Genomic DNA, 13,752 nt, shown 5'->3' on the forward strand with positions numbered 1-13,752 from the left:
ACGCAACGGACATAAATATCCCTAGAAAATATTCCTATTCATGAAAATCACAAATTAAATATATTGAGACACAGCTTAGCCTTTTGTTAATCACACTGTCATCTCAGATTTTCAAAATATGCTTTACAGCCAAAGCTAGACAAGCATTTGTGTAAGTTTATCGATAGCCTAGCATAGCATTATGTCCAGCTAGCAGCAGGTAACTTGGTCACGGAAATCAGAAAAGCAATCAAATTAAATTGTTTACATTTGATGAGCTTTGGATGTTTTCACTCACGAGACTCCCAGTTAGATAGCAAATGTTCATTTTTCCCTAAATATTATTTTTGTAGGCGAAATAGCTCCGTTTGTTCGTCACGTTTGGCTGAGAAATCGCCCGGAAATTGCAGTCACAAAAACGGTGAAAAATATTCAAAATTAGCTCCATAATATTGACAGAAACATGGCAAACGTTGTTTATAATCAATCCTCAAGGTGTTTTTCAAATAGCTATTCGATAATATATCCATCAGGACAATTAGTTTTTCAGTAGGACCGATTGGAGTAATGGCTATGTCTGTATTTTACGCGAGAATCTCTCTGGGGGCATCAGGTGACCACGTGCACAATGTAGCCGCCGACGGCTATTCTTCAACATAAATGCGTAAAACTACGTCACAATGCTGTAGACACCTTCGGGAATACAGAGAAAGTGTAATCTGGTTGATAGCCGATCCACTGCTCAATACGGACTCATTGGAAAGCAGTGCTTTCAAAACATGGGGCACTTCCGGATTGGATTTTTCCTCAGGCTTTAGCCTGCAACATCAGTTCTGTTATACTCACAGAAAATATTTTTACAGTTTTGGAAACTTTAGAGTGTTTTCTATCCTAAGCTGTCAATTATATGCATATTCTAGCATCTTGTCCTGACAAAATATCCCGTTTACTACGGGAACGTTTTTTTTTCTTCCAAAAATGAAAATACTGCCCCCGAGTCACAACAGGTTTTAACACAACTGGGAACATTGGAGTCAATATGGGCCAGCATCCCTGTGGAATGCTTGACACCTTGTAGAGTCCATGCCCAGATGAATTGAGGCTGTTATGAAGGCAAAAGGTGGTGCAACTCAATATTAATAAAAGTGTTCCTAATGTTTTGTACAATCGGTGTTTATCTGGTGCAGAGAGATGAGAAAATTAGTTTCTCAGTCATGGAAATAAAAGTGCTGAAAACATGTTGGGCTCACTATTTTAAAATAAAATGGAGAATAAACTATAGGATTAAAAATACCGGCGTTTTGGTCAGGTACAACTGACTAGCGCTAACTAACGCTACCTAGAAGAAGAAAAAACAAAAAACAAAGAGTCAATAATCCATATAATATCAGCCAAAATAATATTGAGATATTTAACAATAGACTTTTCCCCCATCACTAATTCAGTCCCGACAGATTTATTTCGGTTTACACGCAGAATCTTTCCACGAGAGATTACACAAACACACAACACAAATTCACACACAACCAGGTAATGGAATTCCAATACGGATCCTGCATGGCCAGCGTAATAATGCTCTTTCCTAGTACTTTCCAGGGGAGCTTAACTTCTAATAATAACATCATTTTTTTCATGTTGTCAGAACAAAACATGCCAGACAGACAATGAGGGAGGCATATAAAAATCATAATGAAAAAAATAACCCATGCCAAAAAATATCCATGCCATTTTAAAGTTCCCTCATTGCGTTTGAGGTAAGAAGAGAAATGACAGTTAGCAAGTTGACTTTTTAAACATTTAAGCTAATGAATGACGATGTAGGTTGTCAACGTGGTAACGGCTGAGCGGCTGAGAGCTTTTCCAAGAAAATGAATTCAATGAATGCATGCAGCACTTTGGAGGGTGAGCAAGACCTCTAAAGAAATTATAGGCTCCTGTATATTGGAATGGTAAAGGTCAAGTCTATTACTAAAAAGCATAGAAAGGCGAAACATTATTAAAAATACATTAATAGACATAATATTCAACTCCAAACCCATGGAAAGTGGAAGATAAGCAGGCGAGATGGATGATGCTTCACTAAGAAGAACGTAGAGTGTTTCATCATTATATTCCAAAATGGAAAAATATCTGGAATAATGTTTGTCGACCCGTTCTGGTCTCTAAATAACGTCTCAACTATCAACTTTTTAGGAGTAACATCATATTAAAAGCTATTACCAAGGCTACAGTAAACGCTATTATCGAGACTACTGTCAACTTTTAAACAATGTACACGTGATGACTTCACCAACAAGTCACTGAATATGCAACTTTTGGTACAATACAGACATGCTGCACATCAACTCAGTTTCTGTAGTAGACAATAGTGCTCCGTAGACGTGATGTCAGTAGAAAGTTAACAGCACGACAGGATCAACTAGTTAACCTATAGAATGATCTAGAGGCAAAAACAGCACCGACAACTACTAACAACAGGATGAGAAAAAAAAAACACTTCAACCAGAGCCGTATATTTAGACATATTTATAAATATACATCTCTGACCTCAATCAGTTGCCTCAGTTCCCCTCATTAGCTGAGAAAAACACAGCAGCATCTCTGTTCATCAATTTGTGTGTCAATTAGCAGCGAGTGGCGTCACCTCTGCTCTGTTGCTATCGACAACCGCACTGGAGGAGTAACAAGTTAATTAGCGTCACTAAGAGTCACTTCCTGTAGCTACCCTACCCATCCTCAGAAATGGTGTGTCAGTGGCGGTCGGTGCGTTTAAGATAAAAAATAAAATAAAAATATTAGCATGGCCTTATTTCTATGACAGAATATTGGATGACTGTCACTCATATTCCATTCACTCAGCTTAATGTAACATCGATAGTTAAGTTACTACATGACACTTCTTTTTCCTAAACCCATTATAAGGCTGCTACAGGGTAGCCTAGTGGTTAGAGCGTTGGACTAGTAAGCGGAAAGTTGCAAGTTCAAATCCCCGAGCTGACAAGGTACAAATCTGTCGTTCTGCCCCTGAACAGGCAGTTAACCCACTGTTCCTAGGCCGTCATTGAAAACAAGAATTTGTTCTTAACTGACTTGCCTAGTTAAATAAAGGTAAAATAAATAAAAAATACAATCTAGGAATGAAAGTTTCCCATACAGAGGTCGAGAGAAGGATGAGTAATCAAGTTGGAAGATAGTGACACATTCAACAATGCCTTGCACACTCTTGCCTGCAGCTAGCTGATCTAGGGTGTAATCATTAGTCCAATAGTTGCAAAAGAGTTTCTATTGGACCAATTCAGGTATGTTCATCCCAGTTTCATTCCATTTGCTTCCGTTTAAGAAACGTTATTCAACATAATCGGCATAATGAATACACCCCTGATCACACGCAAACACAGTTCCCTTTTATAGCAGCCACATACAAACAGCATGATCGCTTTGCTCCTTCTCGCATCGACGTACTCTCCTCCTTTTACCTTTTCCCTTCACTTGTGGAATTCAGTGCACAACACATCAGCTGTCTGTGACCAGGCAAAAAACACTTTCTAAGCCAAACCTTTATATCTTACCCGCTAACCGCTACACACAGCCTACATCGTTGTCACCAAATTAGCTAATGTCATAGTCAACATCGCTACTAGAACTAATGCATTAGTAAACCCGCAGTACAGCGTACAGTGAGCATGCAAGCAGATTACCAGTTAGTTATACCTGCAGGGACAGTGGCATAATTACTAAAACTGAAAGCTAAACTTGACTTGGAAAAGTTCCAGTGTTGGATAGCCATAACCAGCTAGCTAACATAACATCCCTCTCTGTTTAAACTGGGTATTTGAATAGCCTAACTAGCTAGCTGCATTCGCTAGCTAAGGAAGTGAATATAGCTAGTTCGCTCTCTCTCTTGCTCTCTCTCTGTTCAACTATGGTCTTTCTGAGTCAACTACTCACCATATTTTATGCACAGCAGTGCTAGCTAGCTTTAGCTTGAGTACTATACTCATTCTGATCCTTTGATTGGGTAGACAACATGTCAGTTCAGGCTGCAAGAGCTCTGATAGGTTGGAGGATGTCCTCCAGAAGTTGTCAATGTGTAAGTCTATGGAAAGGGGTGAGAACCATGGTTTTGTACCAAGTGGAGGATGGAAACTAGCTGTCCTCCTGCTACACCATGGTGCTACCCAACAGAGTGCTGTTGAGGGTACTGTAGACCTTCATTGCAAAAACAGTGTGTTTTAATAAATGATTGGGTGACGTGAATATATTCACTATTTTGGTCCTCCCCTGAGGAGACTCCACTGGTGTGTATATGTGTAATAATAATTTGTGCTTATATTTGTCTTATTTCACACATGTATTAGTATGCATGTGAACATTGGAAAAGTGTTTATTTTTTTTGCATTTCCCACTCAGACACCCAGACATCACAGCTCTTCAAGGTAAATATACGCTGAGTGTACAAAACATTACGAACACCTTTCTAATATTGAGTTGCACCACCTTTTGCCCTCAGAACAGCCTCAATTTGTCGGGACAGTGGTGTACCATTCTTGATTCAAACGGGAAACTGTTGAGCACAAAAAACCCAGCAGTGTTGCAGTTCTTGACACAAACCGCACCGACTACCATACCACGTTCAAAGGCACTTCAATATTTTGTCTTGCCCACGGCACACAAACACAATCCATGTCACAATTGTCTCAAGGCTTAAGAATCCATCTTTAATCAACTACACTAACTGAAATGGATTTAACAAGTGACATCAATAAGGGATCATAGGTTTCATCTGGAATCACATGGTCAGTATGTCATGGAAAGACCATTGTTTTATACACTGTGTAATGGCTTGTTATAGTGCTTGATGAAGAATATATGGGGAATGGAGGAGGAGCGGGAAAGAGGAAGGGTGGGAGAGAAGCTTTCACAAAATAATACCATATATTTTAAAACGTTTCTAATCTAGAACTATTCCACACACTCAATTAAATGCAACAAACTGAGGTAGGAGAGAGATGTGAGCCTTCTTCTGAATACAAGGATTGTCTGGTTCCACACTCTAGATCCAAGATGGCAGTGGATTCAAACAGGTGGCTGTAAACTGACACCGAGACTCATGCATCTTTCTTAATCTCTCCATCTCCCTGACTTTCTCTCTTTTACTCTTTCTGTCTCCCCCACTTCTCTGTTCCCTCTCTTTCACTTCCTCTCCCCATCTCTTTCTATTGCCTTCTCCCTCTCTCTCAGGGGCCAGCGGGACACAGCAGCACAGTGCCTGGCCTCTGTCTCTCACACTGGCATCGCAGACTTGAGCTGCTTTTCCTCAGTCATCCTCTTTAACAGGGAGGCAAGTGGCTGACACTTTCCCCACAGAAAAAACACAGACACGCACAACTCTGTCCTTCAGAGCCCACCACCCTTCTCCTCCTCTCACTCCCTCCTTCCCTCTTACTCTCCTCACAAATCGACAGTGCTGGCCAAAGTCTGTACACATCTCCACCTCATTTCACCCTTAATCCTTCTCATACTCTCTCTTCTTCCCTCTAGTCCTCCCCTCTCATCAAATTCCCGTCAGCCTCCCAAACCCACTGAACAAGCCAATGCAGCTATGAACACCACATCAATCACTTTAGAAACCAGATCACCAAGTATATACTGAACAAAAATATAAATGCAACATGTAAAGTGTTGGTCCAATGTTTCATGAGCTAAGAGGCCAGAAATGTTCCATACGCACAAAAAGCTTATTTCGCTCACATTTTGTGCACAAATTTGTTTACATTCCTGTTAGTGAGCATTTCTCATTGGCAAGATAATCCATCCACTTGACAGGTGTAGCATATCAAGAAGCTGATTAAACAGCACGGTCCTTACACAGGTGCACCTTGTGCTGCGGCCAATAAAATGCCACTTTAAAATGTGCAGTTGTCACAACACAATGCTACAGATGTCTAAAGTTTTAAGGGAGCGTGCAATTGGCATGACTGCAGGAATCACCGCCAGAGAATTAAATGTTAATTTCTCTACCACAAGCCGCTTCCAACGTTGTTTTAGAGAATTTGACAGTACGTCCAACCGGCCTCACAACCGCAGACCATGTGTAACCACACCAGCCCAGGACCTTCACATCCAGCTTCTTCACCTGCGAGATCATCTGAGGGGGTGCTGCACATTATTTCTGTCTATAATAAATCCCTTTTGTGGGGGAAAATCTCATTCTGATTGGCTGGGCCTGGCTGACAACTGGTTGGGCCTATGCCCGCCCAGGCCCACCCATGGCTGCACCCCTGCCCAGTCATGTGAAATCCCCAGATTAGGGCCGAATGAATTTATTTCAATTAACTGATTTACACTGATGGACATACTGTACACACAGGCTGGGGGGAAGAAAAGATGTAGATAGAGCTCATTTGTTTGTTTCTTTGTAAAATTTGTAGTCTTTGGCCCACCGAGATATCAAGAGGAAACCAAACATAGTCCTCATCCACAGCTAGATTAAACAAGCACTGGTCTCTCATGTACAATGTTCATTTGAACTATTAGTTTTATGTACAGGCTGTGTCCAGAGTGAAACAACCTTTGCATCCTACTGGGCAGTACAGTTAGAGTGACCTTATACTGGGCAGGACAATTAGAGTCACCTTATACTGGGCAGTTGCTTTGTTCAAGTAACACTGTGCTTGTTGTTTTTAGTGTGAATTTGAGCACAGCGTTAACTCTCACAGCTGATATAGCCCCAAAACCTTGCACAGTTACTGGTGCAATACACTACTCTTGGCTCATACTGCCCCCAAATCAAAGCAAATGTTATTTTTCACATGCTTCGTAAACAACAGGTGTAGACTAATAGTAAAATGCTTACTTACGGGCCCTTCCCTACAATGCAGAGAGAGAAATAGAAAAAAGTATAACGTGAGGAATAAATACACAATGAGTAACGATAACTTGGCTATATACACGGGCTACCAGTACCGAGTCTATGTGCAGGGGAACGAGGTAATTGAAGTTGATATGTACATATAGGCAGGGATAAAGTGACTAGGCAACAAGATAATAGACAGCAGCAGCAGAGTCTGTGAAGAATCAAAAGAGTCGATGCAGATTGTCCCAGTAGCTATTGGTTGACTATTTACTATCTTATGGCTTGGGGGAAGAAGCTGTGCAGGGTCCTGTTGGTTCCAGACTTGGTGCTCCGGTACCGCTTGCCATGCGGTAGCAGAGAGAACAGTCTATAAATTGGGTGACTGGTGTCTCTGACAATTTTTAGGGCCTTCCTCTGACACCGCCTGATATAGAGGACTTGGATGGCAGGGAGCTTGGCCCCAGTGATGTACTGGGCCATACGCACTACCCTCTGTAGCCCCTTGCGGTCAGATGCCGAGCAGTTGCCATACCAAGCGATGATGCAGCCAGTCAAAAATAGTCTCAATTGTGCAGCTGTAGAACTTTTTGGAGGATCTGAGTGCCCATGCCAAATCTTTTCAGCCTCCTAAGGGGGGAAGAGGCGCTGTCGTGCCTTGTTCAAGACTGTGTTGTTGTGTGAACCACGTTAATTCCTTAGTGATGTGGACAGTGAGGAACTTGAAGCTCTCGACCCGCTCCCCTCCAGCCCCGTACTGTATAGTATTGGGGAAGAGAGGGATGCAGGGATCACAGAATGGATACACGAACCACAAATCCCTGTCTTCCTCTAGAGCAGGGTTTCCCAAACTCGGTCCTGCCCCCCCGGGTGCACGTCTTGGTTTTTGCCCTAGCACTACACAACTGATTCAGTTAACCACCTCATCAAGCTTTGATTATTCGAATCAGCTGTGTAGTGCTACGGCAAAAACCAAAACGTGCACCGGGGGGTTAGAAGTGGAGTTTTCCCAGAAATACAATTCTCAGAGAAGCCATGATTAAATTCCTAAAGCCGGCGCATCGATAATGGAGAGTAAAACCAAGTCAAAACAAATGTACAAAAGGGTGCAAGCGTGGGCACACAAGCACAGACACAAGCACAGACACACACACACACAACCTTCAGAACTTGGACTTGTCCTTCGTTGGTGATATCTTTGAGTAGATTACAGAAGGATCTGCACAGGCCCTCAGCATAGTTCTGTAGGAAGTCAGTAGCTGACAGGTAGATGTAGGCGTTGACTATCTGGAAGCATGTCCTCAGGTTCTCTGAGCTCATCTCTGAAACAGATAAACACACATCACATTAGAGGGAGAGAGATGAGCCAGACAGACTCCTAATCTCTGTGTTCTTTATAGTGTGCAAGGTCCTATCTCACCAGGCAGTGAGAGGCTGGCCTGGCACTAAGGGATGAATGCTCTTGAGGATGCCACCCCTCGGCAGACCCAGGGAATATCAACATACACTGCCAAGATCCATGACTCGTTCCAGTGCTAGGAACCAAGTGATATTGTGAGTCTCAATGATTTGACTCACTAGCACATTTTGAACAGCTAAGGGCTTGAACAAACTACGCCGTCATGCAGTCCACAATCCAACATTAGTCAAGAACACTTGGAGAAACCCAAACCTTCCTGGTTAAATAAAGGTTAAATAAATAACAATAAAATAACTGTTGCTAAGTCGAGCAAAACGCCACACTCCTGCAAGCCTGCCTAACTACAGCACCATGCGGGTTAATATGATAAATACATTCTCCAACATAACATCTAAATGATTCAAACACACCCTCTACTTACACTGGCAGCATAACAAACATTATTATTAGCATTGAATCACTTCTAGAGAGATATATAGTCGTTAGGCCTGAGTCTCTGGTGTTTTCCCACCCGTGTGTTTTCCACATCTACCTGATTAGTGATGGAGTTTTTCAGTTCAGTGATTGAAGCAAACACAAACCATCAAGAGGTAGAGACTCTAGCTGTGTGTTTATGTTTCTGGATTATTAGCGCTGATCAATTATGCGTAACAAACTTGTCTAATCACCAACAATCTTATTTTCATGTCAATTATTATTGACATTTTCTTTACTTTGTTCAGCCCTAAGTCTTAATCTGCACAGAAAGGTATAGTAGAACGGGGCTGAGTCCCCAATGGCACCCTATTCCCTATGTATAGTGCACTACCGTTGACCAGGGCCCATAGGACTCTGGTCAAAAGTAGTGCATTTATAGGGAATAGGGTGCCTATTGGGACGGACCCCTAGGAGCCTTAATCCTATCAAGAGAACCTGCATCTCGCCACAGAAAAGGAGCAAACGACAGGACATTGATGAGACAAAGTAAAAGCTATACAACAAAGCAATCAATAAATCTAATTGAAATTGATATGGAAATCTGCATATTTTTAACAATTCAAGCCACTAGGGAAGTAAAATGTAAATGAGAAATACATGAGTAAGGGGTTAATGATGAACCTTTACTAATCATTATGGAACCTAGCTACTCCCAGACAGTTTTCAAGCCACTAGGAATTAACATATAAATGAGAAATACATGATGGGATTAATGACGAACCTTTACTAATCATTATGGAGCCCAGCTACTGTAACCCTGTTGTTTATCATGTGACTCACTGTGGGCTTGTAAGAGCTGCTTTTGACAGGGTTTCTTTCCATAGATGTGCAATAACTAAACTGACCACAGCCACAGAGCCATACTGGTGTGTGTGTGTATGTCAGCAAACTCTTCCTAGATTGCCGCGAGGAGCTCAATTTAACAGTGATGTGGAGTGTCATGGTGGCTGATCCAACCCCCAACACACACACACATAGAGGAAGCTTGTCTCTGACGGTAATGTGAAGTGACAGGGTTACCGCTCCTAACGCCTGGAATAGCAGTCTGCTTGCATCCCCAGAAACACACACCTCTTACCCTTTCAAATCCCCTCCTCCCTTCCCAGAATTTGTCCTCTCATGCTGTCGGTCTATTTCCCTCTCTGGGCTCTTCTGTAAGCCCCCTAAAACAAGCTCTCACTATCCAGTAGACAGCACTTTGCTCCCACTCAAGGATATTTTGTGTGCATCTGTGTGTCCTATCTGCTAATCAAGAAATAGAAAAGTTCTAGACCGACATGCTCTTCTCAAGGGTCTGACCATATCAGATACAAATCATACATCATTCTATGAGACTCCCCTACCATATACTAAGGTTGTGTCCTTTATAGTGCACTAATTTTGAATTTTTCCCAGGACCTAGTCTAGGCCAATCCGGCAAAATGATTGGTACCACTTCAAGCCTCTGTCACACTGCAGACAGACTCACTTTGGGTTGAAGTTATGGGTGGAATCAAATTCTGTTCGCAACAATCAATAATTTAAAATAAATTTCTATCCAGATTTTGACGCCCCACCCACTTGATCCAGTTCCTGATCGAACGTGATTCTTTTCCTCCTTCTGGCCGATTGGCAAACAAGTAAAACTTTGTTAAATATTAATTATATTTGTCAAAACTATTAAATTATGTGAACAGAATTTGAAAGATATGTTAATTTTATGTTGAGGAAAAATCTTACAAAAAAAATGTAAATGTTTGTTTCCACGTTGTATAATACTCAGAAGCCATCGTCAGTTAGCATTAGCATTCTCACAGAGAATGAATGGTGGTGTTGGCTAGTTAGCGTATTAGAAAAAAATGTAAACCGTGCCGATATGTTGAATGTAGATAACATTAGGATATTTGGAATCTGTTGTGCCACAAAGCTAACAACACAATTCATTCTCTATTACCAATTTCAGACAGAAGATGAAGTATGTTACCTATAAAAAATATAAAATCACATTTTATTAGTCACATACACATGGTTAGTAGATGTTATTGCGAGTGTAGCGTAATGCTTGTGCTTCTAGTTCCGACAGAAGCACAAGCATAAGGAAATGTTTGTATGAACCCCTTTCTTGCAGGTATACCACTTTTATAAATATCAGTAGGCATGGTAAAAAAGTGGGAATTTGGTCAGTGTATGAAAGGGATATATGAGTGAATGTTATTTAATAGTTATGAAACATTTTATTCATATTTAACAACATTTTGCTGGTTTGGGAACGGACCGGAAGGAGGAAAATAATCGCAACAAATTGGATGCGCCCTTGTTGGCACGTGTCCTAAGGTGAATTAACAAAGAAATAAACCTCCCCTACACTTTGTAGGTTATTGTTGTTGGATGACATTAGCCTAGTTGTCTGAATCTCTCTTACAGAGATGTAGTATAGGCCAGTTTAGTTCGCTTGTGGACTACCTCTATTCTCAAAGCAGTGAGCGATAGATATCAAGGGCACGTCTAACCTGGATAAAAAAGGAAATTAATATGTGAATGTACAAATCCTACATTTCCTGTAAGAAAGAGTGGTAAGATGGCAAAGATGTATTGCCATTGAATCCAATGCTCATTCCCATTCAAGCTACAAGTAATAATGCATTCGTAGTGTAAGTGGCAAATCATTTTGGCTCGAGGGCCACATCAGGGTTTTCAAAATTCAGTGGAGGGCCGCCAGATTTCTTTCCAGACATATTTGTTTTTCAAAAGGTCAGTTATTTGTAAATAAAATAATACATTTCCCCAATCTTTTGTTTTGAACTCAAACCTCCCCAGGACTGGATTGAATGGGCTCGCGGGCTATGCACAGGTTGTTAATTTGGGCAATGTATTTCATAGCATCTGCTCTCTGCACATGTTGTTAATGATGATAATGTATGCAAGGCAGCTTTTTAGTCAGCATCTCAAACCTGATAGCTTCATGAATATTTAAAGTGTCTTCAGAAAGTATTCACAACCCTTGAAACGTTAACATTTTGTTGTGTTACAACCGGAATTGGAAATTGATTCAATTGAGATTTTGTGTCACTGGCCTAGACACAATACCCCATAATGTCAAAGTGTAATTAAGTTCAGGAGTATACATTTGCTTAAAAAGTCACAATAAGTTGCATGGACAAAAACAGTGTTTGACATTGAATGAGTACCTCCTCTCTGTAGCATAAACATACAAATTATATGTAAGGTCCCTCAGCCGAGCAGTGAATTTCAAACAGAGATTCAGTCCCAAAGACCAGGGAGGTTTTCCAATGCCTCGCAAAGGGCACCCATTGGCAGAAGGGTAAAAATATAAATGTATATCCCTTGGAGCATGGTGAAGTTATTAATTACACTTTGGAAGGTGCATCAACACAACCAGTCGATACAAAGATACAGGCGTCCATCCTAACTCAGTTGCCGGAGAGGAAGAAAACTGATCAGGAATTTCACCATGAGGCCAATGGTGACTTTAAAACAGTTAGAGTGTAATGGCTGTGATAGCTTTCTCCTGAGAATGGATCAACAAATTTGTAATTACTCCACAATAATAACCCAAATGACAGAGTGAAAAGAAGGAAACCTGTACAGAATAAAAACAATCCAAAACATGCCTCCTATTTTTAAGCAAAGTTATGGCTATGCTTGTCATCGGCAAGGACTACAGAGGTTGTTTTTTTTTAGGATAAAAAGGAAACGGAACAGAGCTTAGCACAAGCAGAGGAAAACCTGGTTCCAACAGATACTAGGAGAAAAAAATCTACTTTCAGCAGGACAATAACCTAAAACGCCATGCCAAATATACACTGGAGTTGCGTACCAAGACGACATATGTTTCTGAGTGGTTAGTGTTGACTTAAATCTACTTGAAAATCTATGGCAAGACTTGAAAATGGCTGTCTAGCAATGATCAACAACCAACTTGACAGAGCTTGAAAAATCTTTTTAATAATAATGTGCAAATATTGTACCCTCGAGGTGTGCAATGCTCTTAAGAGACTTACCCACAATGACTCTAAGCTCTAATCGCTGCCAATGGTGATTCTATCATGTATTGAGTCAGGGGTGTGAATACTTGTGTAAATGAGATTAAAAAATATATATTTAATCAATTTAAACTATTTAGTTACAAAATGTGTAATAAGTTGAGGGGTATGAATACGTTCTGAAGGCACTGTATGACCTATGAGCTTGGCGAGTGAATGTGTCCGACCAGATAATTAGCTAATTGATTATGTACACTGGCCACTTCATACACATCACGTACATACACATAATCACCACTAGCGATAAGGCTAGGCACCTTCCCTAAGTACACAGTCATGGAGTTGCTACTAATCCCATGCAAATCCATTCCAATTATGCATGATCTAACACTCACTTAACCACATTGGCCTCCAGAGACACGGCTCTACAGTACTCACTATGCCCATTAAACATGAATAGATCTAGACATTCCTTCCTATCATCAATATATTACATATAGAGCTATATGAGCTATTTAAAATAAACTCTGAAATCCAAGTCAAATGTAAGTTACTCTTAAGCGCTTTTCAGACAGCCAGCGGAATAGAGCAGAGTTCCCCGCCTAGTACGCCATTTGTCTCTCTAGTCAAAGCGGCAAGTGTGTTCACATGAAGGGGACAGGCGCAAGTGACCACAGCAACAAAATAAAGAAACATTATCGATGTCTGAAAAAATTATTGCTTTAACGTGCAACAGAATTTATTAATCCAAAAATGGATTAGAAAACAATAACTTCTATTGTAAATGTGACTCTAAACTGATTAGCTGGTTTTTACCGCTGTACTGTTTTTGTACTGCTGTTCCGTGCTGAGTGTTTTGTGATTCTTTCCTCTGGTAAAAAAAGCAAACTAATCTCCCAATGCCCCAGTGAAGTGATGGGGACAGTACCCTGTGTAAGGTGCAGTTTATCGGGTAGGATGCTAAACGGGTGTCCCGACTGTGGTCACTAAAGATACCATGGCACTTATCGTAAGAGTAGGGGTGTTAACCGGTGTCCTGG

At 41.0% G+C, this 13,752-nt stretch overlaps 1 protein-coding gene across 2 annotated transcripts in view; it reads right to left on the reverse strand.

The window, feature by feature from the left end:
* The window catches only part of ipo11 (importin 11), a 234,206-nt gene that overhangs the window by 87,375 nt on the left and 133,079 nt on the right, over positions 1 to 13,752 (reverse strand). For both annotated transcript variants that reach the window (XM_036980135.1, XM_021606535.2), the window contains one exon: positions 7,994 to 8,154. In XM_036980135.1, coding sequence (XP_036836030.1) covers positions 7,994 to 8,154 — 161 coding nt within the window. The remainder of the gene's footprint in view (positions 1 to 7,993; positions 8,155 to 13,752) is intronic.

The sequence above is a fragment of the Oncorhynchus mykiss genome, chromosome 6 (genome assembly GCF_013265735.2).
Source record: "Oncorhynchus mykiss isolate Arlee chromosome 6, USDA_OmykA_1.1, whole genome shotgun sequence".
In the NCBI taxonomy this organism is placed as follows: domain Eukaryota; kingdom Metazoa; phylum Chordata; class Actinopteri; order Salmoniformes; family Salmonidae; genus Oncorhynchus; species Oncorhynchus mykiss.